At 42.6% G+C, this 27,920-nt stretch overlaps 2 protein-coding genes across 11 annotated transcripts in view; one reads left to right on the top strand and one right to left on the bottom strand.

The window, feature by feature from the left end:
* The window catches only part of KIF18A (kinesin family member 18A), a 108,738-nt gene extending 86,913 nt beyond the window's left edge, over positions 1-21,825 (bottom strand). The window contains exons 1-5 of one of the 2 annotated variants that reach the window (XM_008179246.4): positions 21,695-21,825; positions 16,082-16,479; positions 15,653-15,810; positions 14,261-14,365; positions 4,176-4,286 (exon numbers count right to left, since the gene is read on the bottom strand). In XM_008179246.4, coding sequence (XP_008177468.3) covers positions 4,176-4,286; positions 14,261-14,365; positions 15,653-15,810; positions 16,082-16,479; positions 21,695-21,825 — 903 coding nt within the window. Of the gene's footprint in view, positions 1-4,175; positions 4,287-14,260; positions 14,366-15,652; positions 15,811-16,081; positions 16,480-21,522 lie in introns of both variants that reach the window. The other variant, XM_042849108.2, reaches the window with a different exon arrangement.
* Positions 21,812-27,920, top strand: part of METTL15 (methyltransferase 15, mitochondrial 12S rRNA N4-cytidine) — a 200,773-nt gene continuing 194,664 nt past the window's right edge. The window contains exons 1-3 of one of the 9 annotated variants that reach the window (XM_065592530.1): positions 21,840-21,908; positions 24,870-25,116; positions 25,900-26,192. In XM_065592530.1, the coding sequence (XP_065448602.1) occupies positions 25,917-26,192 (276 nt within the window). In that variant the 5' untranslated portion in view covers positions 21,840-21,908; positions 24,870-25,116; positions 25,900-25,916. Of the gene's footprint in view, positions 22,125-22,184; positions 23,483-24,869; positions 25,117-25,899; positions 26,193-27,920 lie in introns of those variants that run through there. The other 8 variants (XM_005286907.5, XM_005286906.5, XM_042849109.2 and 5 more) reach the window with 8 other exon arrangements.

Raw genomic sequence — 27,920 nt, 5'->3', positions numbered from 1 at the left:
AGTGCATCTCCCCCCTCCAACCGGGTCCCCTCCTGTGATGTTAGAAGTGTAATATAATATTTCATTGGAAGGTGACAGGGCCAGAAAGAGTTAATTAACTCACAGACTGACCTGACATGGCCAAACTTTAAAGACAGGTTAGGGAGATATGTAAATGGATAGAACTTTGAAATGCAAGTATGCATTGTTAGAGATAGAAGGGTAGGTGTTTGGTCAGGCCTTGTGATGTAAGCAAACAAGTCATGTCTATTGCTATAGCTTTAATTCAAAGATCAAAAAGGAAATATTAACATTTATGAAGATACTTGAGTGAAATAGTATTATTGTCTATATGTCTCTTTGAAGGTTGTGGTAACCTGTATCTAAACTGTTTAATGGATAAATTATCCTGTGCTAATTGCCTTGATGTTTAAAAGAAGGAAAGTTAAGTCTATTGTTTTCTCAGGCCAAAAGGCTGCTGAAAATATATAAAAACCTTGGGACACGATCCTTCTGCATCTCAGATCTGCTTTGGGTTTCAAGAGGGGGAAACCCTTAAGCCACAAGAATGGAGATCCCCAGTCATTGACTGGAGCCACCCTGAATATGGACATTGAACTATAACCTATGGACTATATCTAAAAGGACTTTTGGCAACTACAAGCTCACCTCTGCTATGTATCTGAACCTCAAGAATTGAATTCAAGTCTGTATGTATATTGATCTTTTAACCAACACACTCACTCTCTCTTTTTTTTAAAAATAAATTTTAGTTTAGTTAATAAGAATTGGCTATAAGCGTGTATTTTGGGTAAGATCTAAGTTATAATTGAACCCGGGTAAGTTGCTGATCTTTTGGGATTGGAAGAACCTTTTCTTTTATGTGATGAGATAAGATTTTCAGTAATCATCATATCGGACAGGTGTGTGTGAACGGAGGCCGGAGGCTGGGTACTTTAAGGGAATTGTGTTGTTTGGACTTCTGAGTAATGGTATATGGTAATATAGAAGTTGTTTTGTGTGCTGGCTTGATAAATCTAAATATTGGAATATCCACCAGCGTTTGGGGTTTGTCTGCCCCGTTCTGTTTGCAGTTCACCCTAATTGAGTGACCTCAGCTGGCAGCACCATCAGACCTCCCCACTATTGTACCCAAGCCTCCCCACTACAAGCAGGGAACTCGTCCCCCTTAAGTCTTCATTTCTTCATATACAAAATGTTATGGCAGAAAATTGCCATATCTGTCACAATGGCAATATCCTTGTGACACCTTATTGAATTAAGTTTAACTGTCTTTGGGGTCCATTGTATAAAATGAATGGTTTATGTAGTATTGTGGGCTGAGATCATACATAACCTCTCAAAGGGGGAGATGTGATAGATATGAGACCTGGGGTTTCAAAGGAATATATTGAGCATACCAGACAAGATTAGAATTTGGAACAAAAGTGTGACGTTTCCTGGGTAATATCTTGGGGAGTAAATACAAATTCCCCAACTCAGGATATGCAAAAACCCAGCCGATTGAAGCTATACCCTGAAGAGGGGGCCTTTGTCTGCTGACCACATGGACACCAAGATCAAAGGCCCAAGCTCTGTAAAGGAAAGACTGAACTATTCATGGTTGTTCTGGTTCTGAATGAGCCAGTAACGAACTGATAAGCATGGGGAAAAACCCTATTGTGGGTATTGAAGGACTGACACCTACCAGAGCCTAAAGTTGGGGTGACCTCTGGTACCCTTTTTAACATGTGTGTAAGGTTCTTTTCTTGTTTAGTATGTTTTTGCTGTAATGCTTTCAGCTTAAGAATAAATGTGGTTGCTTATAAAGAGCTGTGTGACCATTACGCTGTTCATAGCCTGCAGAGAGAAAGCAAAGTGCAGATGCTGGCCTGTTTAGGCAGTCTGGCTTGCTTGGAGTATCATAGTGCAGGCAGGGAACTATGCAGTTTGGAAAAACGTCAGTCAAGAGGGAGAGATACCCAAGAGAGCTGATGGCTGAGGAGTCAGGAGCCTAGAGTCCGTGCCCTAGAAGGACCTTAGAAGGGAAATACGGGTACAGCTGCCCTGAACTGTGACAACTGTTACTACCCCATCTCCTATAACCTGACTCGCATGCAGTGCCTGGATTGAAGGACAACAATGTTACAGTGGAATAACGTTCCTAGCGGTGTTTCACAATGGTCGGAGGGTGGGATTTGTGGCAAGGCTAGTGAGAAAAATTATAAACAGGGATTTCTCTTCCAAAATCCTGATAGATTTATGTTTGAGAGAAACCCAATGTTTGAGAAACACAGGTGTCCAAGCTTGTAATTTTTTCTGTGCCATACAGTACACGTTTTCCAGTCAGCCATGAATCATTCAATTTGCTGATTAATCTTCTTCCAACATTTTATTAATAGCTTTCATGCAGTGTTGGGGTGCACCAGAAGAGCTGGTGGTGCAATGTCTCCCACAATTGATCCTCAACCTCTCTTACCTCCTGTACCATCCAATCCACTCCCTATAACCCCCTTTCCTCACTGCAGGCCTGAAGCCCTCTCCTCACATACCCCCTCCTCCCATGTCTAATCCCCCTTCCCCCAAACTACCTTGATGACGTTCCTCCCAAAATGAAATTGCCATCTAGGACTCACAAATTGCAGCAGCCTCAAGACAATCAGTTCAAAGGCTTTTTGTTTTAGGTGGGGGGCTTATGTTTAATTTATCCTTAGTTTTGTTAGTGACAGGGTGAGTTCACAGCCATCAACAGGTCTGTGATTCATCCAGTCATTAGTGCCTTAGCTAAAAAGTATTCTCAGTTTGGGTGCCATGGAATATCTGGGTAAAACTCAACAGACTAAGACCATTTTGACTTGGATCACATCAGCAATTTGATCTCTGGGCAAAAAGCCACTAGAAGCATTTTTTAAAACGGTTATTTTTTCCCCAGGGTTTATATCACTGTAACCCCAGCTCAAACAATTCCAAATCTGGGTCGCTAATCCCACCCTGCAAACTCCTGAGGCACACCCAATTTCAAAGAAATTGCACTAAGCATATTGACTTTTAGAGGACTTAGGAAAGCCCATCTTTAGACAGAGGTCATGATGCAACTTTAACAGTGTGGAAGCACCACTAAGTTATAGTGTCTATGTATCTCAAATGTACTGAGACACCTAACTGATTTAACCTTTCATGCTTAAAAATGCAGACTGGTTAAAAGACAGTCAATGCATTTTATGTACACATGTTTCAGTGCTACTTTTGACCCCAGGGTGCTCAAGGGCACAACAGAACTCAAAGTGTTTTTTGGAAAGGACAGGAAATACTCATCACAATGATATGCCTTGTTATTTATTTCTATCTCAAAGACAAAAAAAAAATTTAAAAAAATCACTAGATCAGGAAATTTTAAAGAAATATTTAACTCCAAGGATCTTGCTAAGCAAATGGGGGAAAACATACACGTGCATAAAGTCATGAAAGGGTTAATGTTTTGTCAAATGCAGTAACTTACCCTTACCTCCCTTGTTGCATTCAGACACCATTTATTGATATTGTATAAATATTTTTATAGATCTTTGGAGTTTTTTGGTGTGCATATGTTTTTTCTCATATCAGTTTCTTAAAGCATCATGGCAGCTTCAAGCTAGGTTCCAAATGTATTTAAAACCTATTTCTGAGGGAACTTTATTTGAAGGATGTATGGGGGGGAGGGGGGAAAGAAGAAGAGAAATGAATAATGCAACTTTATTTTTATAATGTATTTCACATAAACTGTATCCCAAAATGCTGTGAACTAAATAACAGTTACAAAGTTAAAATAAAGCAAACAAATTGAGAGAGAACAGTAAAAATGTGCAGCATTTCTCTCCTCCTACCCAAGCTAATAAAACAAGATTGCCATAGTCAGATAGCCATTCTGAAGCTTAATAACTACTTTTAAAAAAAAATTATTTAAAACTCACTAAGTCTCAGATATCAGCCATTAAACATGCTACATCAGCGGTTTTCAAACTGTGTGTCGTGACCCTGTTCCAATGGAGTCGCCCGTGCTGGCGTTAGATTTGGTCCCCACTAGATCGGGGCTTTGTCCTCCCAGTGGTGGGGCTCAGACTTTGGTCCCCACTCCTGGGGTCGTGTAGTAATTTTTGTTGTCAGAAGGGGGTCGCAGAGCAATGAAATCTGAGAATCTCGGTGCTATATCATCTTACCTGAAAGACTGCATGGGACCGAGAAGATGAGGCATTCATATCAGTGGGGTGCTGTGTTCTATTTTTGTTTCCATAATCCAACATCTGAAGGATCTCCTCTGCACATTTAGGCTACAAAGTGTTGAGATTACACAAGAAATTAGTAATCTTTACAAGATTTAATTAGGGAACAGGCTTTCTATACAGTTGATAAGTAATAAATGGTCTTAAAATTCATCCTAAGAGGAGTTACTTGAATTGTGGGGGGAGGGGGAAAGAGAGAGAAAACTCAGTAAGGCAGAGGGGAATTTTCTTTTTGAAACCAAGTCACTTAAAATAAAGGTTTTTTTTAATTAAGAGAAAATCTTTGAATTTCTGCAACATAATGATATCTATTTTAATAAAAAATATATAGTAAGTTTACATACATAGACCAGTGGCATACAAACTTTTCCACTTGTGTCCCTCCTTACCATTAAGGGAATTTGACCACCCCCCCCTCCATTACTGCACAGCCAAGGCTTCCTCAGCGGTAGAATTTGAGCTGAAGGCGGAGTTGGGGGTGAAACTGGGGATAGAAGATGAGCTGGGATGGGGGCGTGATGTTCCTTCCGCACCCCCTGTGGAGGCTAGCTCAGGCTCTACCGCACCTGCCCAAAAACATTCCTCTGTGCCTCTTCCGGGGGGGGGGGGGGGGGAGAAGAGAGAAAGGGAGGGGCGGGCGCAGGCCCCACAGTTTGCACACCACTGATGTAGACAACTCTTTATAAGCTTATTACAAACACAGAACTACATTATAGAAAGTTACAGCTGCAAAGCCAACCTCTCAAAAGTTAGGAAGTGCCAGAATTAAGGCTTCCCATGTAACCTTAATTCCACCCCTTTCTGCATATGTATTGTAATAAGGTCTTTAATTACAGGATCACATACTACTTTTTTCAGAGGATCTCACCTCATTCATGGTGGAGTTGACAGTGCTCAAGAAATGAATCAAGGTTGTGTTTGAATAAATCAGGTTAGCGAGGCTGTTGTCTGTAGGATCTGTGACTCATTTGCTGCAGAAACTGGAAGGTGTTTAGTGAACGAGGGAGAGGGCTGCAGGAAGAGAAAGGACCACCCTTTGGTTTGAATGCTACCCTGAAAACTGCATCTGCCACAAAGGTCCTATGTGATGCTGGGCAAGTCACTTAAACCAAATTTTTCACAAATAGCCATTAAATTTTTCTCATTTTCTGGGTGTTCTGACTTGAGATACTGGGGGGAAGATTTAGAGAAGTGCTGAGCAATCACAGAAGCAACTGAAGTCAGTGAGAGCTGTGCTCTGAACAGAAAGTGCCATAAGCTTTTGGAATAGGAGGGGAAATCAGACCATAAGAATCTCAAATTGTCCACACAAAATTAGCATATACTTTTGATGTTGAAGCATCTATGCTTCAGTTCCCAATACATAAAAAGAGAATATGCCATTTTAATTTATCTTCACAATTCTCCTGTGAGGTAATGTCTATGAAACACTCAGATACTATAGTGAGTTGAGTGTCATAGAAAAGCCCATGAGGAAATTAATTCTGCATTCAAAGCATGGTCTGAACAGCGTGCAATGAACAAGGCCCGAGGCCATACACTGAAGGACGAGAACAAAACAAAATATTGATTAGCTGCTCACTCAGTCAACATCCATCCATTTAAAATGAACAAGGCAGGGGTCCTGCGGAAAAGTACGTGATCACGTAAAGACAATCATAATGCATATGCACAACAGGGATGCACTAACGTTGCAAGGGAAATCTTATTAGCATTCTTTAATTTAATTTTTTGGTATGTAATTTCTTAAACAATAGAAATTCCATTAAGGACAACCATATTGACTCTCCCATGGGTAATCAGTAGGTTAATATGTTTAGATCCACAGCTCATACCTCTGCTAGTTGCATCAACAGAGTAACGGATAGAAATATAGTAGAACCTCTTAGTTACAAAATACCAGAGTTACGAACTGACCAGTCAACCACACGCCTCATTTGGAACCGGAAGTACGTAATCATACAGCAGCACAGATGAAAAAAAGCAAATACAGCACTGTGTTAAATGTGAAATACTAAAAAAATAAAAGGAAAGTTTAAAAAAAGATTTGACAAGGTAAGTAGACTGTTTGTGTGCTTGTTTCATTTAAATTAAGATGGTTACAAGCAGCATTCTTCTTCTGCATAATACAGATTTGAAACTTTACTAAGGGCTTGTCTACACTGGCACTTTACAGCACTACAACTTGAAAAAAACACCCCCCCAAGCGCTGCAAGTTTCAGTTCCCAGCGCTGGTAGCTAGTCCCCTCATGGAGGTGTTTTTCTAATAGCGCTGGGAGAGTGACTACGCAGCCACATTAAAGCACTTTAATGTTGCTTGTGAAGACATGCCCTTAGTCATATTCAGATGTAAACTTTTGAAAAAAAGAACTATAATGTTTTGTTCAGAGTTACAAACATTTCAAAGTTACAAACAACCTCCATTCCCGAGGTGTTTGTAACTCTGAGGTTTGGCGGTGGTAAGTTGTCATCCTCTGTGTAGGTTAGCCATGAGAGGGAGATGAAGCACACATTTTGCCAATGGCTTTCATAGCTATTTGCGGACAGCAGAGAAATGAGACTCAGGAACCCTGGATTCTATTCCAGCTTCTGAGGGGAGGGTTCTTGAGTAGTCACATACCCTTCTCCCCCCAGCCCTACACATCATCCCTGACCCTTTCAGTTCCTGACCCCACCAGTCTCTTTCATCCCAGCCACCCCTAATCCTGTCCAGCCCTAAACCCAGCTCCTTACCCCTCAGAGCTGTACGCAGGCTGTGTTCTCCTAGTACTCCACATTGGTTGGGTCCAGCAGGAGGAACGCAGAGCAGATTAGAAGCAGTCTCTTTGCTCTTAGTTCCTGTGCCTGCCACCACAGCAGTCCCAAGGAGGAGCAATTGCAGGGAAAAGTCCTGCTCAGTCCCTGAACCCCCTAGGCTGAAGCATATTTCAGTACAGATGCAACCTTAGGAGAATTTAGCTCTCAAACTAACACCCTCTGAGCCTGTGAAAACAGATTTTCAGATGGCCATAATCTGTTCAAATCTGGCCAAGTTTTCACAGGGATGGTAGAAGACACATCCCAGGCACTAGGGAGACCCCCAGGCCAAATTTCAAGTCCCTGCTCGAAAGCACAGATGTGCTAGAGCCTCTCAATGAAACAGCTAGAGTTTAATATACTGTCCCTTAACCTCAATCTGAAGAACAGCTAAACCATTTTTAATGAAGTTTTCAAAAATAATTCAGCCTCTGGCAGATACCCAACATGGAAAATTTCAGCCTAGATAGTTAAAGTTTGGCAAAGTTATAAGTAACTGTAAAAGCATCTTATAAGTGTCAGGGAACACTGGGTGTAAGCATCGCTAGCTGTGCCACCTATAATAATTGTAACCTGTTGGTTAAAGCAGGATAGAGGGTGTCAGAACTCTTCAGTTTTATTCCTGGCTCTGCAAGTGTCTCATAAGCATTGTTTATATTATAAAAAATTGATGTGTTAGCTATCAAGTGGTCTCCCCGATACAATGGTAACACCTTGCATTCATACACAAAAATGTTCCCAGCAATGCAAAGGCAATGCTGTCATTGGGGACTAGTCTTAACTAAAGCAAACAAACCATACAACAAAACTTCATTGCTGCATTGCCTGTGTGAACAGAGATTACTTGTGTAAAAGCTTCAAACTGTGCAGTCTTCTCATTCTACCCCAAGCAGTGACCGGTGAACTTTAGATGACCTTTCTGCACTCCCACACACAGGGTTCAGGTTAGCTGAAATATTCTAGAAGTTATCCAGAAAACACTGTTTCAGGCAGCTCTGCTGGGCACTCTGATCGGGAGACAGAGATACTGCAACAATGAAGAAGAACGCACAGCAAAGCTAGAGTGAACATGAAACCAAAACACCATGGCTAGTGGGAACAGATAGCACCACTAATAGTTACACTGATAAGTGAACTAGTGAAACAGCACCACTAGTTCAATTATGTAGCATAGAAAGAGTCACTGTATAACTAAGGGCTTGGCTACACTTGCGAATTACAGCGCTAGGGTGACCAGACATCCCCATTTTATCGGGACTGTCACGATATTTGCTTGTTTGTCCCACGTCCCGACCAATGTGCAGTCGGGACACTGGACAAACAAGCAATTTTGCCCTCCCAGAAGGGCTCTTGCCCCCCCCCCGACTCCGCCCCCTCCGCCCCCCATTGGCTCCCTCCCCAAATCACCGCCTTGGCCCCGCCTCTTCCCCATGAATGTGGCACTCCTCCTCCCTTCCAGGCTTGCTGCTGTAATGGCAGGGCAAGCCTGGAGGGAGGGGGTGGTGGCCGGCTTCCAGTTCCTGGAGCTGGTAAGTAGGGGCACTGGGCGGGCAAGGGGGGCTGGCCAGGGGGCTGCTCCCCCAGGAGGTAGAGGGTGGGCTCCAGACCCCAGCAGCGGCGGGGGAGAGCGGCTTGGGGCCGCACGAGTGGCCATGTAAAGTTTATCAGCTTGGACGGGACCCCGGCCGGCTCCCCGCCCCGCGCCAGCGTGTCACGCCGGCCGCCACAGACCAGGTAAGGAGCCGAGTCGCCCTCTCCCCCCTCGTCCTGGCTCCTCAGCTGAGCCCCCACGACAGCCCCCTTGCCAGCCCCCCTTGCCTGCCCGGTGCCCATACTCACAAGCCGCAGGAACTGGAAGCCGGCCACCCCCCCCCTCCTCCCTCCAGGCTTGCGCCAGCATTACAGCAGCAAGCCTGGGAGGGAGGAGGAATGCCGCTCAGCTGAGGAGCTGGGGGGAGGGGGGAACTCAGTTCCTTACCTGGCCTGCAGCGGCCGGCGGGACATGCTGGCGCGGGGCGGGGACACTACCCCCCTACAGGGCAGGGCGAGGAGCCGGCCGGGGTCCCCCCCCAGCCGATAAGCTTTGTGCCCACTCGCGTGGCCCTGAGCCGCTCTCCCCCGCCGCTGCCAGGGTCCGGAGCCCCGCGCCTCTCACTCCAGCGGCTCCTTCCCCATGGGGCGGCGGGACGTGCGGCATATGCCCTGGGGGGAGGAGGGGGAGGGGCAGCAGCCATGGCCGGCACCTGCAAAAGCAGCTTTTTTTTTTTTTAAACCTTTTTTTTGCTCCGCCCGCCCCCGCACGTCCCGATATCCCCCCCTTCTCTCCCCCCCCCGCGTCCCGATATTTCCCATCAGTGATCTGGTCATCCTATACAGCGCATTAAAGAAGCCCCTGGCGCACTAGCTCACTACCCGTCCACTCTGGCAAGGCACATAGAGTGCTCTGACTCCAGGGCTAGAGCGCTCCTGGTACTCCACCTCGGCAAGTAGAATAACGTTTGATGCACCCCCACTGGAGCGCCCCAGCGTCAGTGTGAACGACCTGTTGCATTACCGGGCTCTGATCAGCCTCCGGAAACGTCCCATAATCCCCTTAAGTCAAGTGGTCATTCTTGTCATTGTTTTGGATATGCCCTTTGAAAACTCTGTTTGACCACCGGCATGCTTATCTGCTCCGAGACAAAGCAACCATTACTGTGGAATGCGGAGAGAGAGAGGCACGGGGAGGGGGCGGGGGAAGAATGTCTGAACTTACAAGACAGCATCCTGACGTGCTCTCAGCCCCCCAAAAACCCACTCTCCCACCCTCACACCACACTCCCTGTCACACTCCACTCCACCCCACCCCATTTAAAAAGCACGTTGCAGCCACTTGCATGCTGGGATAGCAGCACACTGCACTGCTCTCTGTGGCCGTTGAAAGAGCTGCTAATGTGGCCACGCCAGTGCGCTGTCAGTGTGGACAGACTACAGTGCTTTCCCTACTGCGCTTTATGAAGGCTGGTTTAACTCAAAACGCTCTACATCAGCAAGTGTAGCCATGCCCTAAGCAAATTGCTTAGTCTCCAAGTCTGTAAAAAAGGAAAAAAACTCCCCTGATGTTGTGGTGAAGCTATGTGTCTTAGGCCTGGTCTACACTCCTAAGTTCTCAAAGTAGCTTACGTTGACCTAGTTGTGCATGTGTCTACATTTACATTTGTCTCCCACTGATGTAAGTACTCTGTCCCTGAAATGGGGCAACACCACTTCCTTGAGCTGTGTTGAGCCATGGTTGATGTACTGACTTTGATGCAGCGTGAGTGCAGACACTGTAACTTATATCAACCTTAATAGACCACCAACAATGCCAAACACTGACCTCTTTGGTCATAATCTCAGCTGCCCCTGGTTCATAGACACCAGAAGGCCTCCTTCCCCTTTAAAGCCCTGCAAATTTTTGAAGTGCCTTTTCCTGATTCTCCAGCTTGGCAAGCATACCTAGCAGCTCTCCCTTGTTATGTGCAACTGCCTGGCTGACCATGCCAACTACACACTCCGTCTTGAGTAGACAGGAGATAGTGGATCTCTTGGGCCAGTGGGGAAAAGAGGCTGTGCAAGCACAGCTACGGACCAGACATAGAAACGTGGACATATGAGAAAATTGTGTACAAGGCAGATGCAGAAGTAAGATAGAGACCAGAAGCACTGCTGCGTGAAAGCAAAAGAACTGCACTAGGCATATCAGAATGCCAACTGTTGATCCAGTGCTGAGCCGCAGACATGCCGCTTTTACAAAGAGCTGAATGTCACACTTGGCAGAGATCTCACCACCACCCTGCACAACACTGTGGATACCTCCATAGAGCCCAAGCCACAGGCTCCTGGCGTGAACAGTGAGGAGGAGGAGGAGGGTGGGCTGGGATCCAGCTATGTAGCAAGCCAGGAACTGTTTGAGACTCCATCGCAATCCAGTCCAGTCCGTCCTGGCAGTCCAGCATGGGTGAGCCTGATGCAGGGGACTGAACCTCAGATAAGTGTGTAATTGTATTTCCCATTCAAATGATGTACTGATGTCACACCCCACTAAACAGGACACAGCTATCAACTTCTCATTAAATTTACTCAGATGACATATCAGTACAATAGAGAGTTATCTGCTTTTCATTTCCCTGTAGAGATAGGCGATGGGGAGGGCCAACTGGAGCAGTTTATGTTCCTTGAATCCTTCTGAGATCTCAATGAAAATTTCATGGAGTTACTGTGCAAATCTTCTCCCAAAAGTTTCTAGGGATGGCAGCCTTATTACTTCCTCCATGATCGGAGGCTTCCCCATGCCACTCAACGACAACTTCGGCAGGCACCACTGCAGTACACAGGCTAGCAGCATACAGGCCTAGTGGCTTTGGGACGCCAGCAGCAGCTGTGCTCTCTGTGCCTTTGTTACCCTCATGAGCAAGATCATCATCGCCTTTGGAAAATGGTGTCAGCATTCAGTACTATTACCCTGTAGTCATAGTTTCATGCAAGCAATTCCCTTCTCATTTCCCTCACCTCTGGAGGGCCATATCATCCTGACTGGTGCTGTGAGTGGCACCATGCACAAGTACTCTGAAGCAGACATGTCAATTAGCATGCCTTGTTTAAAACTCTAGGGAAGGCAGTTCTGAATCTTAAATTTTCCCCAGTGTGACTATATTGACAAAGATACCTCAGTGTGTTTTATCTACAGCTGCTGCCATTGTGGGGGGAGGGAGGGAAAAGAGGAGGGAAGGGGGTTCCCTGGGAGGTCCCCTCCCCTCGCAGAACACCTGTGTCAGATAATAAAGGGGAAAAAGTTGACTCAGGATGACATGTTCAGTAAGATCATGCAAGCGAGTGCTGCATCAGAGAGTGAGCAAAGAGCATGGACGGTCAACATTGTAGACAGCCTGGAAAAGGAAAAAGATGACAAGAGAAAGGCCCAGGAGTCACAGCAGGAAAAAGAGAGGGAGGTGTACCAGGACATAATGGGACTTCTTTGGCAACAAACAGATGCTACAGACTCTTGTTGACCTAGAGGTTTAACAGTCATGGGCTTGCCTTTCTATGTAGTCCATGGAGAATTCCAGTATAGCAACTCTCTACATCCCTCCTCAACATTCCATGTGGCATCAGGGGCTGCATCCCTCCTCCTACCACTCCACTCTGGGGAACATTACGGACAACCACAGCTTCACATACACTGACCTGTGAAAGCCACAGTTGCGTTATGCACAAGTGAAATGCACATGAATATTTTCTCCTTGTTAAGTTCTGTTCCATTCCTTTATTAAGGTTTTAATGTATTTGCTTTTAAATTGAACAGTTTTCTTTGCATTGATTTTGTTCCTGAATAAAATTTCATTATTTGGAAAATAATTCCTACTTCCCAACATATGCTGAAGAGTGCCTAGCAATTCTAAGAGCACCCGCTTACTTGTTACTATACAGTGTGACAACTCATAGGATCAGTGACAAAAGTGTAACAATGATAAATGTACAGCAAATATCATAAAATTAATAGGTCTGCTAAGTGTCATATTCACTGATGTACATCAAGCACCACACAATTCATAACAGGCCCCAATACACCTCAAAACATTACAGTGGCTCACTGTTAAAGTGCTCTTTCAAAGCCTGTTTGAGCCATATAGGTCCGTATGGAGATCTTTTAACACCTTGCATCTGGCTGTTCAAACTCAGCACACAGCCACTCCACCTCTGCAACTTTCCCCCCTTTGCTTCACAGATATTGTGCAGAACACAGCAGGCAGCTATAACCTCTGGGATTTTTTTCTACTGAGGTCCAATCTTGTGAGTAAATGCCAGTGTTCCTTTAATTTACTAAAAGCTTATTTATCATTATGCACCTGTTGAGCCAGTAGTTCAATCTTTTGTTGGTGTCAAGGTAGCCGGTGTACAGCCTCATGAGCCAGGGGAGTAAGTGGTAAGCTGAGTCCTCCAGGATCGCTATGCTATTTCAATATCACCTATGGTAATCCGCTTGTCAGGAAAGAAAGTCCCTCCTTGTAACTTTCTGAACAGTCCTGTGTTTGTGTTCTTAAAGATATGATCGTCATGCACCATCCATGACCAGCCAACGTTGATGAACCATCCCCAGTAATACCTCAATGCTTGCATAACCATTGAAAAATAGCCATTTCTGTTGATGTAGTCTGTGGCAAGGTAGTCTGGTGCCAAAATGCTATTGTTCCATTGCAATTCAGGAATCCCATTGCTGCAAATCAATCCACTATGTTCTGCATATTGCTGAGTCACAATCCTGCATAGCCACAGATTAATGGCCCTGCACACTTGCATGACAACAGCCCCCACAATGGATTTTCCAAATGACTGGTAGTAATCTAGAATGGCAAGGTTCCACAATGTGATCACCACTCACTTTTCCACTGTTAGTGCAACTCTCATTCTGGTGCCTCTGCATTAAGGACTGAGGTGAACTTGGCACACATATCTAGGAATGTGACCTTGTGCATCCAAAAGTACTGCAGCCTACTTCTCATTATCGCAATGCAATCCCACCGGTCAATGCTTGTTTCTCGAGCCTAGAAGCAGCACTCCACTATCTGCAGCTGCTCTGTGAACTCCACCAGCAACTTTGAACTGGTTCTTGCTATGTCCCACAGCAATCCATCCCCCAAGAAGTGATTGTATTCCCCACTGATTCAACTCTGCAAATACTGGAGGATGTGTGTCCTGTGCTTGCAACAATTACAACGATGGAGCCTGCGCAGCTCTACACTATGCTTCTGTCAGAGATGGCAGACAGCAAGGGGGGGGGGGGGACCATGTGGGTTCGTTGCATTTCTTTTTTAAAAAGGTGCAAAAATTATAGGATACAGATGACATTATGGGATGAAGACAATTATACACTAGGAAGCTGACCCCTTGCACCCAATCACCTCTGTGCAACTTGTTTCTGCTCCATCATGCATTGCCCAAACTTCCCAAAAGAGTGTGCTGACTGGTTGCATACTGCAAACCCATACATAGTTCACTGCACTGTGCACGGACACAAGCACTCCTGGCAAGTATGCATAGTGCCAATGCAAGGAACCCAGTATATCACTTGTGCACGTGACTACTAAATATGGCAGCTTTATGCAGATGTTGCTCTCATTGACCAAGGTTTGTAGTGTTAATATGGCCTTAAAATGAATGATCTTCAGAGGATAGCATTATGCAAGATAAAAGTATTATTTACATACCTGATGTAATGTTAATCCTTGAACTACCACCCCTTTCTGGTTATCTTCACGGACAGCCAGTGGTCCTGAATTTACTAGCAGGTCACGGATCTGTTCATTGTAGACCTCCAGAAGAAATGAAAAAAAAAAAAAAAAAATTAAAAATTAAATCTTATTGTGCTTGAGATTAAACAAGAATAATTTTGCTCCACTTTCATGTATTCCTGTTTGTTCAAGTGTCCAACTCTTTCCCCAGGATTAATGCTGGTCTGCAGAGTATAATTTATCAGTTTATAATCTGTAACACTTACCAATTATATTGGGACATCACGGTTTGCTAAAATTCAATGAGGTATGTACACATTTGCTCGAGTCTTATTTCTTATTCTAAAAGGTTACGTTAGGCTTCAGAATCTATAACCCTTACCACAATCTTAACGTGGAATGCCTCTTTGCTACTGTTTATGAAGGTAGCCCTCTCCCAATTGCACTGGAAGAAGCAGCAGTGAAATGAAAGGGATACAATCTTGTCACTGGTTGGTGAAAGAGTGGAGTTTGATGGGTAGTTTTATGTAGCAGCAACATACGCAAACTTTTTTTTTTGCCAGTGAAGCACTTGGGTAGAATGCAGTGAAAGACACGTTTATGTCTAATACAGAAACACTTGAGCACATCTGTACTGATCCTACACATTTTTTCTGTGCTCTAGCATGAGTTGAAAGATCAAATTGTTTTCGTTTGCTACAGCTGCTGTTGCTCCTCCTCCTAACAGGAACGAGAGAGCAACGTGCAAGAGTAGCGTTGTGATGGAGAGAAGGGGTCAAGTACAACCAACAACGGAAGGAGGTGGTAGTAGATAACTTATTCTACAAACCACTGGCAAAGCAGCTTCAGTTGAAATGCCCTTATCTTCAAATAACTGTTTTCTGAATTCCACCAGAGAAAACCTTTCAATTTAAGCACTACTGTAGCAACCTCAAAACAAACAACTTGAAAAAGTCTCATAACTGAAAGGGGAAAAACTGAGTCTGAATTACAGTCAAGTGATTCCACACTATTCATAGGCATTTCAGTTGTGCTCAGCCAACTCAAGGATATTTTGTTGCACATAATATGTGTGTGTTTTATAAGGGTGTATAATTAAATCATTTGGAAAATACTGATGATCACTGGAGTATTCAATGAAATCTTTAGAAGAAATTGTTCTTATTGGGCAGCATCCTATTTTAAGATTTACCCTAAAACATCTCCAAATCGTTGAGCACGGTTCTGCTCTATTTCTATTAGGACATCTCTCTTAAGCACCCAGTTTGTGTCACTCCTTAATAGTTGCTTCAGACAGATTTCACTCTATTTTATACATGAAAATATTCTTTATTGATAGCAATACACAGAATATAGCTGTTAGCTTACTTCTAGATATGAAACTGCAACAGTACACAATTTCTCTTCTTTCATTTGATCCATGCAATTGTAAAGGTCCATCATGGTTAGATACATCACTCCGGGTTCTTTAGGTGAGCCCAGCATCGTGTAGGTCTTTCCCGCTCCTGTTGCGCCATATGCAAGCACTGAATTTTCAGAAAGATTAGTTTAAATATGAGTACCACATCACTACAACAATTATGAAATCTACTATAATCCCAATATTAATTTCTTACAACATAGATCTTCTCCTTGGTTTGTATATGTAAAAAGAGAGACAAAATAAAAAGTGAATCTCCTGCCTCTGACTGCTAGTGATGAAGCTGCAACTGTTCAAAATCCATTTTAGCACCTAAGTGAGACTTCCAGAAATTAAATATGACTTGGTCAATTCACAGAGACAAACTGAAAAGTTACCTGTACAATTGTATCCATTTAAAAAGCCATCAAGCACAGTTTTGGTAGTGTGTTCAAAAACTTCTAATTGAGATGAATTTTCATCAAAAACAGCATCAAATACAAATTTGAGATCCTTGTTTTTCCTCTTGTTAATATCCCTATATGCTATTTTCTTCCCATGAAAGAAGCTAACTTCCTCTTCTTTTGGATCAAAGACCAGCATGTGCTTGTCTACAACATGAAGCACTTTGCTAAAATTGCCTTCTTTTTCTTTTTGATTCTGTGGACGGACACGGACTACCACTCTCACATGATTGCATATATCTTCCTGGGTAGCAGTAGACATGATGATGCTTTGGTTTAATTCTTCTTTGCTGCCAAGAAGAATTCTCCAGACCAAGCAACTGAAATCTCTTCTGTAAATGAAAACAATTATAAGATGACTTTAGAATTCAGAATGTAGCTACAGCTTTGCTATTAGCTCATGTCCAAGGCAACAACATCTACCAAACACACAAGCCCAATTTTCTAATTTATTAAAAAGTTATTTCATCAAGACTTAAGTAGTACATTTCTTATATTAAGATCAATCTACAGCCATTTGCCTTTTTATGATATCAAAGGAATAATACTCTCACATTTCCAGCATAGCGTCCAATTCTTTAAATAATGTCCAGAACAATTAATTTATTGTTAAAAACTTATATACAATACACAACAGCTTTATCTATATATACATACAAAGAAATAATCCCACACTTCTGGAGATAACCAGATTAAAAAAAAATCATATTGCTAAAGGAAATCAGATAAACTATTAGCCTGAAAAAGTATAGTATTTTCAACCTCACCGCTTCCCCATATAGTACAAGTTATGTTTTTCTGTCAGGTTACAGAAACCCATTTGAAGACTGCAAAACAGCTCGGATTTAAGCTTAGCCCTTGAACTTTGCTGCTATGTGATGTTGCATTTGTTGATTGATGTATATACAGAATACACTACATGCTAATGAACCTATGCTGACTGAGCAGTACATATGTACATCTTTCAAATGAAGTTGGCCCATTCCTGAAAGCTTGTGATTTAAAGCCAACAATAATCAGAATTTGGGGTAAATCAGCATTTTTGGTTTTTTTTTCCTTGCCATTTCAGTCAGTAACAAATCAGAAATAAAATAAGGGTTTTTTTTATCATTTTTAATTAAGTTTTTTCTTTGTAGGACTGAAAGCAATGGAAACTAAAACCCTGTATATTCATGGAACAAGTACACTTTGGGTAGAAGTAGCTGCACAAGCTTCCCCAAACTGTGCTATTAATGTTCTTCAAACAAGGGGATCGTACCATATCACAATAATTCAGTATATAGTCCCATAAGTCTTTGGTTCACAATCTTACACCCAGCATGGATTAGTAGTTTTTGTTCTACTTTATTTCTGTTTATTGCATGGTCTCTTAAGTAGCTCCTCCTCTGCACTGACCAGAAAGCTATATGCTGCTTGAGTAGAAGTGGGGCAGGAGGAGGAGCATTCATAGTTGTTACTCTTGCTTGAACTGAATGCCACTTCAGCAGAGAGTTTTTAAGACTTCTTGTGTCCACCCAGCATTGGTGAATCCTGTCCTGCAGGACTGGGTCTGGGTTCAACCCAGTGCACGTAGTTTCAGCATCACTCAGGTTTGGCCTGCCCATCCCTGCGTCATAGCCAAGCTAAATTTGAGTGGTGCCGTGAGCAACCCAGGGCTGCAGGTTGTAACAACACTCAAATTTGACTCAGCCATACAGGAGCTGCTGCACTGAGTGAATTTTTCATTTCATATTGCAAAAAAACCACAGGGCTCTACTTATGCCCCAGTCCATTTAGCACAGCCAAATCCATGTGCCCATGCCAAGTTGCATGGAAGTCAATAGACATTGCACGGAGCAATTTACAGGAATGGGGCCTGGGTTTGCAGCCAGCCATATGTGAACTGCTCTCACAAGTAACTATGTTATCTCAACATGGCAGGAGAGAAGACAACTTTTAACGAGTCTAAGCTGCACATTTGCAGTAGCAGGGTAGATCTACAGTCAATCAACTTTCTCACTCTCTCTGCCCCTTTCCTCAGTCCTATGCTTCTGAGCACTGTTAAGACTACATACAATGCCAAACGTAATAATCAGGTACCTGTAAGACCACCAAGCCCCAGGCTTCAGAGATAATTATTCAGGATGGATTGATTTAAATCACCTAGAGGAAAGCCTTAATTTATATAGTTGATTTTAGTCAATTTTTCCATTTGTACTTTAGCTATTTTCTAAATAAAGGTACATTCTCATAGACTCATAGACTTTAAGGTCAGAAGGGACCATTATGATCATCTGGTCTGACCCCCTGCATGCTGCAGGCCACAAAGCCGTCCCTACCCCTTCCCTTTACTCTGCTGTTGAAGTCCCCAAATCCTGTGGCTTAGTGACTTCAATTGGCAGAGAACCCTCCTGCTAGCGATCCCTGCCCCATGCTGCGGAGGAAGGCGAAAAACCTCCAGGGCTTCTGCCAATCTACCCTGGAGGAAAATTCCTTCCTGACCCCAAATATGGCGATCAGTAAAACCCCGAGCATGTAGGCAAGAGTCTCCAGCCTGACCCTTGTTAGCCATTATACTATTTACCTGCCATGGCTCAGTATTCCTTGGCTAAAATCATGTTTTTCCATTAAACCATTCCCTCCATAAACTTATCTAACTTAATCTTAAAACCAGACAAGTCCTTCGCCCCCACCGTTTCCCTCGGAAGGCTGTTCCAATATTTCACCCCTCTGACAGTCAGAAACAGTTGATTTACAACTAAATAGAGCCTTTATACTAGATTTGGTACATCTTTTTGGTACTTAAAAGGTTACACTATATTTATATACTTAATATTTTCAGACTCTTATTAGTTGCACGTTTTTAGTATGTTAAGCAATATATCATTCACCATTTTCTATTTACTAAATAATTAAACTTTTTCTCATTATGTGTGTGTATTAGGATAGTAACTGGAATGTAATTAAACATACAGAATATCATATAAAATTTATTTTCATTAAACAAAACAACCTTACATGTTTTGGCTACATAACTGTCTCTTATCAAAACATGTTTCATATTTACTACATATGTTGTATTAAATTTAGATTTCATTTTAAACAGGATTTAAAACAAAAAACAAAATAAAAAAATTGAATTAAAAAAATTATTTTATCCATCCCGATAGGATTTTTTTTTTTTTTACTGTATTTAAGTAACAAATACCATCAACAAATCCTATCAACTAAAGACAAATTTAGGTGACAAATGTGAAGACTTCATATTCTGTTATCAAGGGGAAAAAAAATCTAAAAAAAAAAAAAAATAATTAAAATGTGTATTTGTTCTTGATTTCTCTGCTAGGCCTTAACCCCCCACCCTATGATATCAGTAAGTGAATCAAAGATATTTGTTAGATTATTATATTAAACTACTTGTGCTGATGAACAAGATACTGTAGAAAGCCCATAAAATCCTGCCAGCCACAGGGCAGAAATCTAACACATTTTAGCTGACAGCATTGAAATACCACTTTTTACCTTTTATGAGCCAAGTGTCTGCCATCTAAATAACTACAAAATAAAAAAGGCAGCCCATAGAATATTAGACTATTTACATAATCAAATTTGGAGCCATATTCCTGTGGAAAAGTCAGGGTTGTGAGATACATCCAGTATAGCTGGATAAGTTTATTAACTGGATACTTATCTTAAACCGGATCACCAATTAAATGATTAATGCTAAATAAAGAGACTGCTAGGAAACAATTTCAAATTAATTCAACTAGCATAGCTTTTCCACCAGTATGGAGGAATCATAATTGGATTGAAAATAATTGATCAACACTGGCTATTTGAAACTGAATTGATTTTTAAAAGCTGTGCCTTTCAACAGTGTAGATAGGGGTCTAAATATAGGTATATTTAATTTAAAAATTCACAGCAGGGCTTGAAAATAAATACACTCACCTACTCTCCAATGGTAACTTTCCTCTCTGTGAGTGAGATGATGAAGGGCACTAAGCTATTGTTTAGTTAAGCATTTATAAAAAAGAGTTTTAGCCCTCATGATTATGAATATAAGTATACGAATGTGAACTGTTGCAGTGCTGTTTTCCTAAGGCATGTCTAAACCAGGATAAAAGTTTTTTTTAATTGTTTTTAAAACTGTTAGATAACATTTTAAAAACCTAAAGTAAACAAGGCCACTTGCATTTTAACACATTAGCTGGTAAAGATGAACTCTAGGTGACCACAGATTTCTATAGTTCCTGTTGATTTAGGAAACTACAAAATAAATTGAATTTGTTTATAGGGCAGATTCAGGACTGGAAGTTTATAAAGGAGTGCTATTTCATCATCCTGAAAGTTCTTCTGTGATGCACAGTGCTGCTATGAATCCCATACACCCTACATGCTGGGTATGGTACAGCGTATGCAAACACAGATACTTACTTTATATTATCTTCCAAAATAAAATCCTCAATTAATAATGAAACATTCTAAATGATTTTAAAACATCTAAAAATAGTTCCAAACCTAGCATTGTCAGAATTCCTTAGAAAGCACCACTAAAAAGGGATTATTTTTAAACAGTTAGGAAATTACTGCTACTGTATTTCTAAACTAGTCAGGCACCTTTACTGCAAGTTACCACCACGTAATATCACCCAGTAAACCCTAATCTTAGTTTCACCAGATTTTTAAAAAACAGTAAATATCACTTTACATAAAAAATATAATGGCCTTGATTTATCCCCTCTACTAACATTAAATCACTTGAGTATAAACGAATTGCAAACAAAATATTTAACATGGAGTCAATATAAAACTCTAGTGGTCTGGTGGCAAAAGTAATGTACAGGAACATTGTTAACTTTAAATCCAGATAATTTCAAAGGAGTCAGAGGTAATTTCAGGCATTATACCTATCCCCAAATTCTATTTGTTTTTGCTTTTAAAATCTTTGGACCTGATCCTGCAGAGAGCTTCATGTTGCAGATTCCCACAACTCTTGCAAGATTGAGCATTTCAGAATAAGCATATTGTCTTTCTGTCACTGTGTGAAAGGGCCACACAAAGGACAGGGAACTCTGTTTACACAAGGGAAAGAAGGAAACTAGCTACACACAAGTGCTATCCAATAAATTGAAAACAGGATTTTTCCTTTTAGAATAATCTTACAAGTTAGGGATGAAGTAAACGTTTCTCAGGCAGAAGTGCAAGTTTTAAACTGACAGCTTCCCTTTAATTCACAGCACGTTTATCATGATGATGACCAGGCCTCTGATAACCAAGATAAATATTTCTCTTGCCCCTCCCAAAATACAAATTCCTTTACACAACAATCTACAAGCTCCCGCCTCTAGGATATCGCCATTATTATTTGCACACAGTGTCAGGTAGATAGTTACAGCTGTAACAAAGCCCGGTCCTCCCGCCAGCGCCGGGCCAGGCTCCTCTGCGGGCGGCGGCTCCAGCCCGTTCAGACGCCTGCACCCCACCCGCAGTTTAGCCCTAGGTGCCGGGGGCTTCCTCCACCGACCAGGGAGAGTCTGTCGCGTGGGCAGCGGGAGCCGCACTCACCTGCGGGCAGAGGCCGCTGCTCGCTCGGCCTGGGCCGTACCCCCGTCACCCCCTTCTCTAGCCTCACACTGAGCAAATTCAAACACAAGCGGCCCGCCTCCCCTCGCCACCTCATTGGCCCGCACTGCCATGACGTCTCTAGTGCGACCGCGCCGAGGGCAAGTGGGACTGATTTGGTCGGAGCGGGGATCCATCCGGGCTCAGTTCAGTGCTGGTAGGCCTGGTGGTGGGGGCAGCGCTATTCTTCCTGCTAGGAAAACGTGTCCCGTGCCTAGGGGGTCTGTGCTTATTCCGCTTGTTCCTTTTGGGGTGTTGTCACGTGACAAAGGGGACTATAATTCCGAGAAGCCCCTTTCAGGGTCCTGTTCTGCCTGGGGGTAGGAGGCAGGTGGCCTACCGGGCGGGCCAGCAATCCATCGTGCACAAAGGGGTGAGTGGGAGAAGGTGCATTAAGCCCCCGGGTGGGGGTGCGCATGATACTCAAAGGACTACATGCCACGTTATACTGCATTTGGATGAATACATCACAAATAGTTGTACAGGTAGCTGAGCAAATTTTATAACAGAACTGGTGGATATTGTAGAAATCAACCACATTTCACTTTAAAAGGCAAACGACTATTCGCAAACAATCTTTTGTACTATGTATTGGTCTCGACATGTTGCATACACAGGCTCACAGCAGGTAGTATGTCACACACCCGTGTAAAAACAATTATGGATGCGTGATTACAGTGCTGGTCGAGTGGGAACGTGTCTGCATGGGTGCAAGAAGCCCTGCTTCTAGTATCAACATTCATTCAAGAGGAAGATAGAACAGAGATTGGGAAACTAACAATAGTTTAGCATGCATGCCCACAAAGTATTGCTGGATTGGACTAAAACTTTACTCAGCCTTAATGTTTGAAATCGTGACTGGCACTTCTGTAGTAGGCTGTGCGTGTATAACTGTAGTGGTGATTGTGTGGGTGTATGTTTGTGAGTGAGTGAGAAGAGGTTGGTATGTACCTGAGGCAGATTTATGCATATGTTTCTATTCAGCTGAGAGGTAGGTGTGGGAGCAGTAGGGGTTGTGATGTTAGTGACAAATACGTGTCGGAGATAAAACCCCATACAGTGCGAAACCCTGACCTGGGCAGGCCCGTCCTACGTATCTGCCACTGGCAGATACCCGAGGTGTCTTTTAAAACGTTCGCAACGTTGCATAGCTTTTCATGCCAATAAGGTATTAGTGTATTGAATTGCATATGACGGGATGATGCGTGTGGGTTATGTACAGGAAGTGGTAGTATGCAACTGACAAGAGTGTTAGTGGGTTTGTCTGCAGTTGGCAGCCGTGCTGATTGGTATTGTATGTTTCAAGGAGAGCGTAGTGTTTATATACAAGGGCAGGTGTTTGTATATAAGACAAGCGGGGGGAGCGGGCTGTGCACAGCTAGGCGCTGGTGTGGGTGATCGAGGAGAGTGCCCTGGGCGGAGATGGGAGGGGGTACCCGGGGCTGGCTTGAGACTCGTGCAATGTGACTGTCGAGAGAGGGATACGCCACGCTGGGGCCCGGGGGGAGATCCTGAACGGTTTCTTGGGGGCCACTCCCCTCCGAGCGTTTACATCTCCCTGGTCCCTCAGGGATCCTCTGCTCCCACATGAGACAGGTCGGGGCTGCCGTCGCAGCAGCAACATGCAGGCGGAACTGAAGACAGCGGTGCCTTGTTGCAAGGGGAGGGGAGGCCGGGCTGGCTGTGCATTCATACCCCGGCAGCGAGAGAGGGGCAGCGGCGTGATCTGCAGTGAGTACCGGGCCCTTGTTCCAACTCCCACAGTCTCCCCTGCCCGCGGGGGGAGAGGAGGAACAGACTGGGGCGGCCTCAGTTGCCCCCGCAGCGCGGCCCGGCTGGAAGAGGGGGGTTGGGGAGGCCGCCCTCAAACGCTCTCGGGTTTAGAGACTTCGAAGCCTCGTTATAGACGCACAGTAAAACCAGACGCCGCGGAGCCGTCAGTTGAGAACGAGTTAACGTTCCCCGCGATGCTTCCGTCTCTCCCCCCTTGGCTAGAGTGCTCGTCCCACCTGCTGTGGGATGGTGCTGTTATCCCCCCAAGCACACACTCACTCCTGCCCCCCTCCACGCCCGAGGTTTGGGGTGTGTCGCAAGCCCCAAATGCTCGCTGAGTTTTGACTCATGTTCATTCACTCTTCTGCACCGGAGACTGTACATGTGCTTCATCTTCTCTTCCTAGTTGCATTTCAACAAATGACAGCAACGTTTTCGCTTACAAACTCCCAGTCCAAACAATAGATCGAAATACTAATTGGCATGAATTTTAGAAGAAATGTGACTCCTGCTTTTTTAAACAAAAAAGTTGCCTAAAATGAGAGTGCTGTGAAGTAACATCAATATATTTGTCTGGGATATGAATTGTGTTTGAGTATAATATATATATGTATAACATCTTACCAGGTTCATATGACTACATAAAGCAATTCTGGTTAAGGATGTAGACAGTTAAATGATTATTAATGTTGGCTCTGATCTTGTAGTGATCTCTAGGGGTGTGAAATAGTCTGCTTAGAGAGCACTCACTGCAGGGCCATGGTGTGAGGCACACTTCTGAATTAAATAAAGAGACAAGCACCTTTTCAACACTTTAATCTCCAATATTATAAATTTTGTTTACTTGGCCTGCAGTTACAGGGTGGGATAAGCCAATTGATGGTAGCTATTCATAAGTACCTTGTAGGTAATTTGATCCATCAGTAACTTAAACAGTTTCTGGAGAACAAGAACATAAATGATTACAGAGAACTTGCCTAATTTGTTTACCTTTTAAAGTGTGGAGCTATTTAACAAGTGGGGCATAGATTATAATGAAGGTAACTTTCCTAAAATGATGGTTCAGCATGTTCCCATTTTGTGGCAAACAGATGACTGAATGATGGGTAGACCTGAATCAATAGAATAGATAAAATTTGGGTAGATACAATTGCATCATGGGATTAGACATTGTCTCCATTAATAATAAAAATACAGTATGGCATATTGTCAGATGGCCTTATGTCTGTGTTTTCTTTTTTGCATGGTAAGAGAGCATATGAAATGTGGGACTGAAGGAGGTATTTGCTCAGAAAACAAATGTAAAATTCCTGTAAATAAAACCCGTCTTTTTACCTCTTTGCAGCTAACTGCCAATTCATTCTGTTATGAAAAGAACAAATTAGCCTAAAGTAGTGGTTCTCAACCTATTTACCATCGTGGGCCACATATGCAGTTCTCTATGTGTTATGTGGGCCGCAGCCACACAATATATATACTACCTGTATGACCCCAAGGATGTCATATGGGCTGATTGGGCTGCAAGCAACCTGTGGGTTGAGAAGCACTGGCCTAAAGGATATAGCACTCCACTACTAAAATAAAGAAGATAGGTAGGTGTACTCTTACTGGTTTGTCATCTAGGTATGACTTAGTATGAAAGAAGCATATGTCATGATCACGAACAATATGAACCTGATGAAAATAGCTATTCTTGACCAGACAAATGGTCTGATGTTTCATTTCTCATCCAATGTTTGAACAGTTGATGTTTTGAAGTATGAGATTTGATTACATGATGTTATCGTGCACTGCTACAAATGTTTTTATTGATCATAACATGATTCTAGCACTGTATTAAATCCAACTACAGTGTTGGACTCTCATCATTTTCCTATTTTAACTGGTTACAGGGAACACTACAAAATTAATTGTGCTGTGGTGTGCTGATGTTGAAACCATGTTAACCATAGAAAGGACAGTAACACTTTTTTAAAGTAATGAAGCTTAGTTGGCTTTACTTGTATACTTTGTGCTCAGATATGATCACGTATCATTTATCATATACTTCATTTTAATACTAGTATCCTCAATATGTCATGCCACAGTCAGAATCATAGGCTAGAGAGGAAACAAAAGTTTTATGGTAATACGTAAAGAGAAACATTGCGGCTTGGAGCATCCATATTGGGTGAAGGGCCTTGGAGAAATCCTGAAAGGATACCACCATTGGAAATTATAATGGAGACTATGTATCTAAATTTCTGCTAATGTAATGTTTCTCTGGGACTTTGTACCATGGGTTGTGTGACTGCTTTTTTGTACTTCCACTTCCTTCCCCAACCTATTATTTAAAATACTTACTTTAAAATTGTTTCCAATATTTGTTTTTCCAGGTTGACCTAACTACAGTATGGTGCTGTTTCGGTATGTGTGCCAACTCTACAAACGATTGCTTCTGTCCAGTTTAGAAACTAGCTCAATAAATGTAGGTATTTGGGCCAGAAATATACATTCTTCAGCGGAAAGGCTGGAAGTGACTTATGACTATGGAATTAAAAAACAAACGATGCATAACCATGAAGTTCAAAAGCTACATCAAACTGCAGATGATGAAGATTGTAGACGACCACACATACCAGTGATGGTGAAAGAAGTTGTCAATTGTTTATCACCCCAGCAAGGGCAGGTGAGTAAAATGATTTCTTACAGTCGTATATAATTTCCCCTCCATTCTCTATTGTCTTAAGAGAATTATTTATTTGGTAGAGAAATAAAAACCACACTCTGCAACTTGTGCTGCTAAGAGCTGTACTGTATTAAATTGATTTGTGATTCAGATTAAGGTTTTATGTTTACTATGACAGGATTCGTTAATCTTGTACTCTGGGAAATCAAATTATAGTATTTGTCAAAATTATAGTAAATGTTTGAATATTCCCCTGCTCCTGTATCCAGTCCTGACAGATGAGTTCTATTGGGTCCCTTCTGCTCTACGTTCCTAGAGTACCATAGGTAGGAGGGAATTCTCAGTTAATGAACTTCTGATGAAATAGCTGCTTCCTGTAGGCTTCAGGGTATAATGCAGGACATATGTCCAATTAGGCCTTAAACTAAATGGTATATATCAGTGGTTCTCAACCAGGGGACTGGGGCCGTGAGCAGGTTTCCGGGGGTCCTGCAAGCAGGGCCAGCATCAGACTTGCTGGGGCCCTCGGCAGAAAGCTGAAGCCCCACCACCCGGGACTGAAGCCAAAGCCTGAGCAGCTTAGCTTCATGGGGGTCCCTGTGGCATGGGGCCCTGGGCAATTGCCCTGCTTGCTACCCCGTAATGCCGGCCCTGGCTTTTATATGCAGAAAACTAATTGTTGTGCCAAGGATGGGCCGTAGAGTTTTTGTAGCATGTTGGGGGGAGGGGGCGGGCTCAGAAAGAAAAAGGTTGAGAACCCCATGTATATATAATTATGGCAGGTTTTAGGTCTCTTTTATTAGATTTTTTCCCCCTGGTATTTGTGAAACTCAGTGGGACTTGGGCACCTAATTCCCTTAAGAGCCTTTGAAAACAAAACCTGTGTGTGTAATTTGTGTGTTTTAATATGGTAGTGGCATTTAGCTGCAAAGTACCTAACTGCCAAAGCACTTAAAATAAATAGAATATTAGGACTCAATCCACCAAACAATTAAACACGAGTAACATGTTTGGGTTTGTGATATCTTAAATATGGTATTGAACTAAAGGGATTCTATTTACAATGTTACATATTTACAATTCAGATGTGTTGATCTGTGAAATTTAATTGTTCTTCTTTGGAATGTTGGCTTCCTATGAGTTTATTGTTCCTTTGTTATCTCTGCGAGGCCTTTTTTGGAAAGAAATTACGATATAGCGAGTGTTAAATGTTTTAAAACACTGGTTACTTACTGTAAATAGTCTGTTTTTACAATAGTTAAACAAGTGGTATCTTTCAAAATGACATAGAACCCAAGAATGGCAAAATGATGCACAGGGTTTGTGACATGTCTAGGAATCAAAAGGGTTTCCTAAGGTCAGGTGAAATTCCTTATAAAGCCATGATTTGTGACCTTCTGAGGATTTTTGTGGTCTTGAAATTGATAGGTCACTTTTGGATGAATTGAGAAACCAAATATGAAAGAAGAGAGAAAAATTTCTAATTGCTGAGTGTCAGTAGCATAACTCTTGCAATATGTGCATCACTAATTGCTTACTTTATACAGTTCAAGATATACAATACATGCCAGTCAAATATACTTTAATGGAGTTTATAAACAGGTCTCCTGGGACCTGGGTCAGAATTAAGATTGCTGTCAAAATCTGAGAGTTGAATTTTTACATGTGAACTGATAACTGAGTATGTAAACTGTATCTGTTTTTAATAATAAACTGTAGTTTGCACAA

This window comes from Chrysemys picta, chromosome 4 (assembly GCF_011386835.1).
Source record: "Chrysemys picta bellii isolate R12L10 chromosome 4, ASM1138683v2, whole genome shotgun sequence".
Lineage (NCBI taxonomy): Eukaryota > Metazoa > Chordata > Testudines > Emydidae > Chrysemys > Chrysemys picta.
The sequence above is the reverse complement of the archived record's forward strand: the minus strand, read 5'-3'. Positions and strand labels throughout refer to the sequence as shown.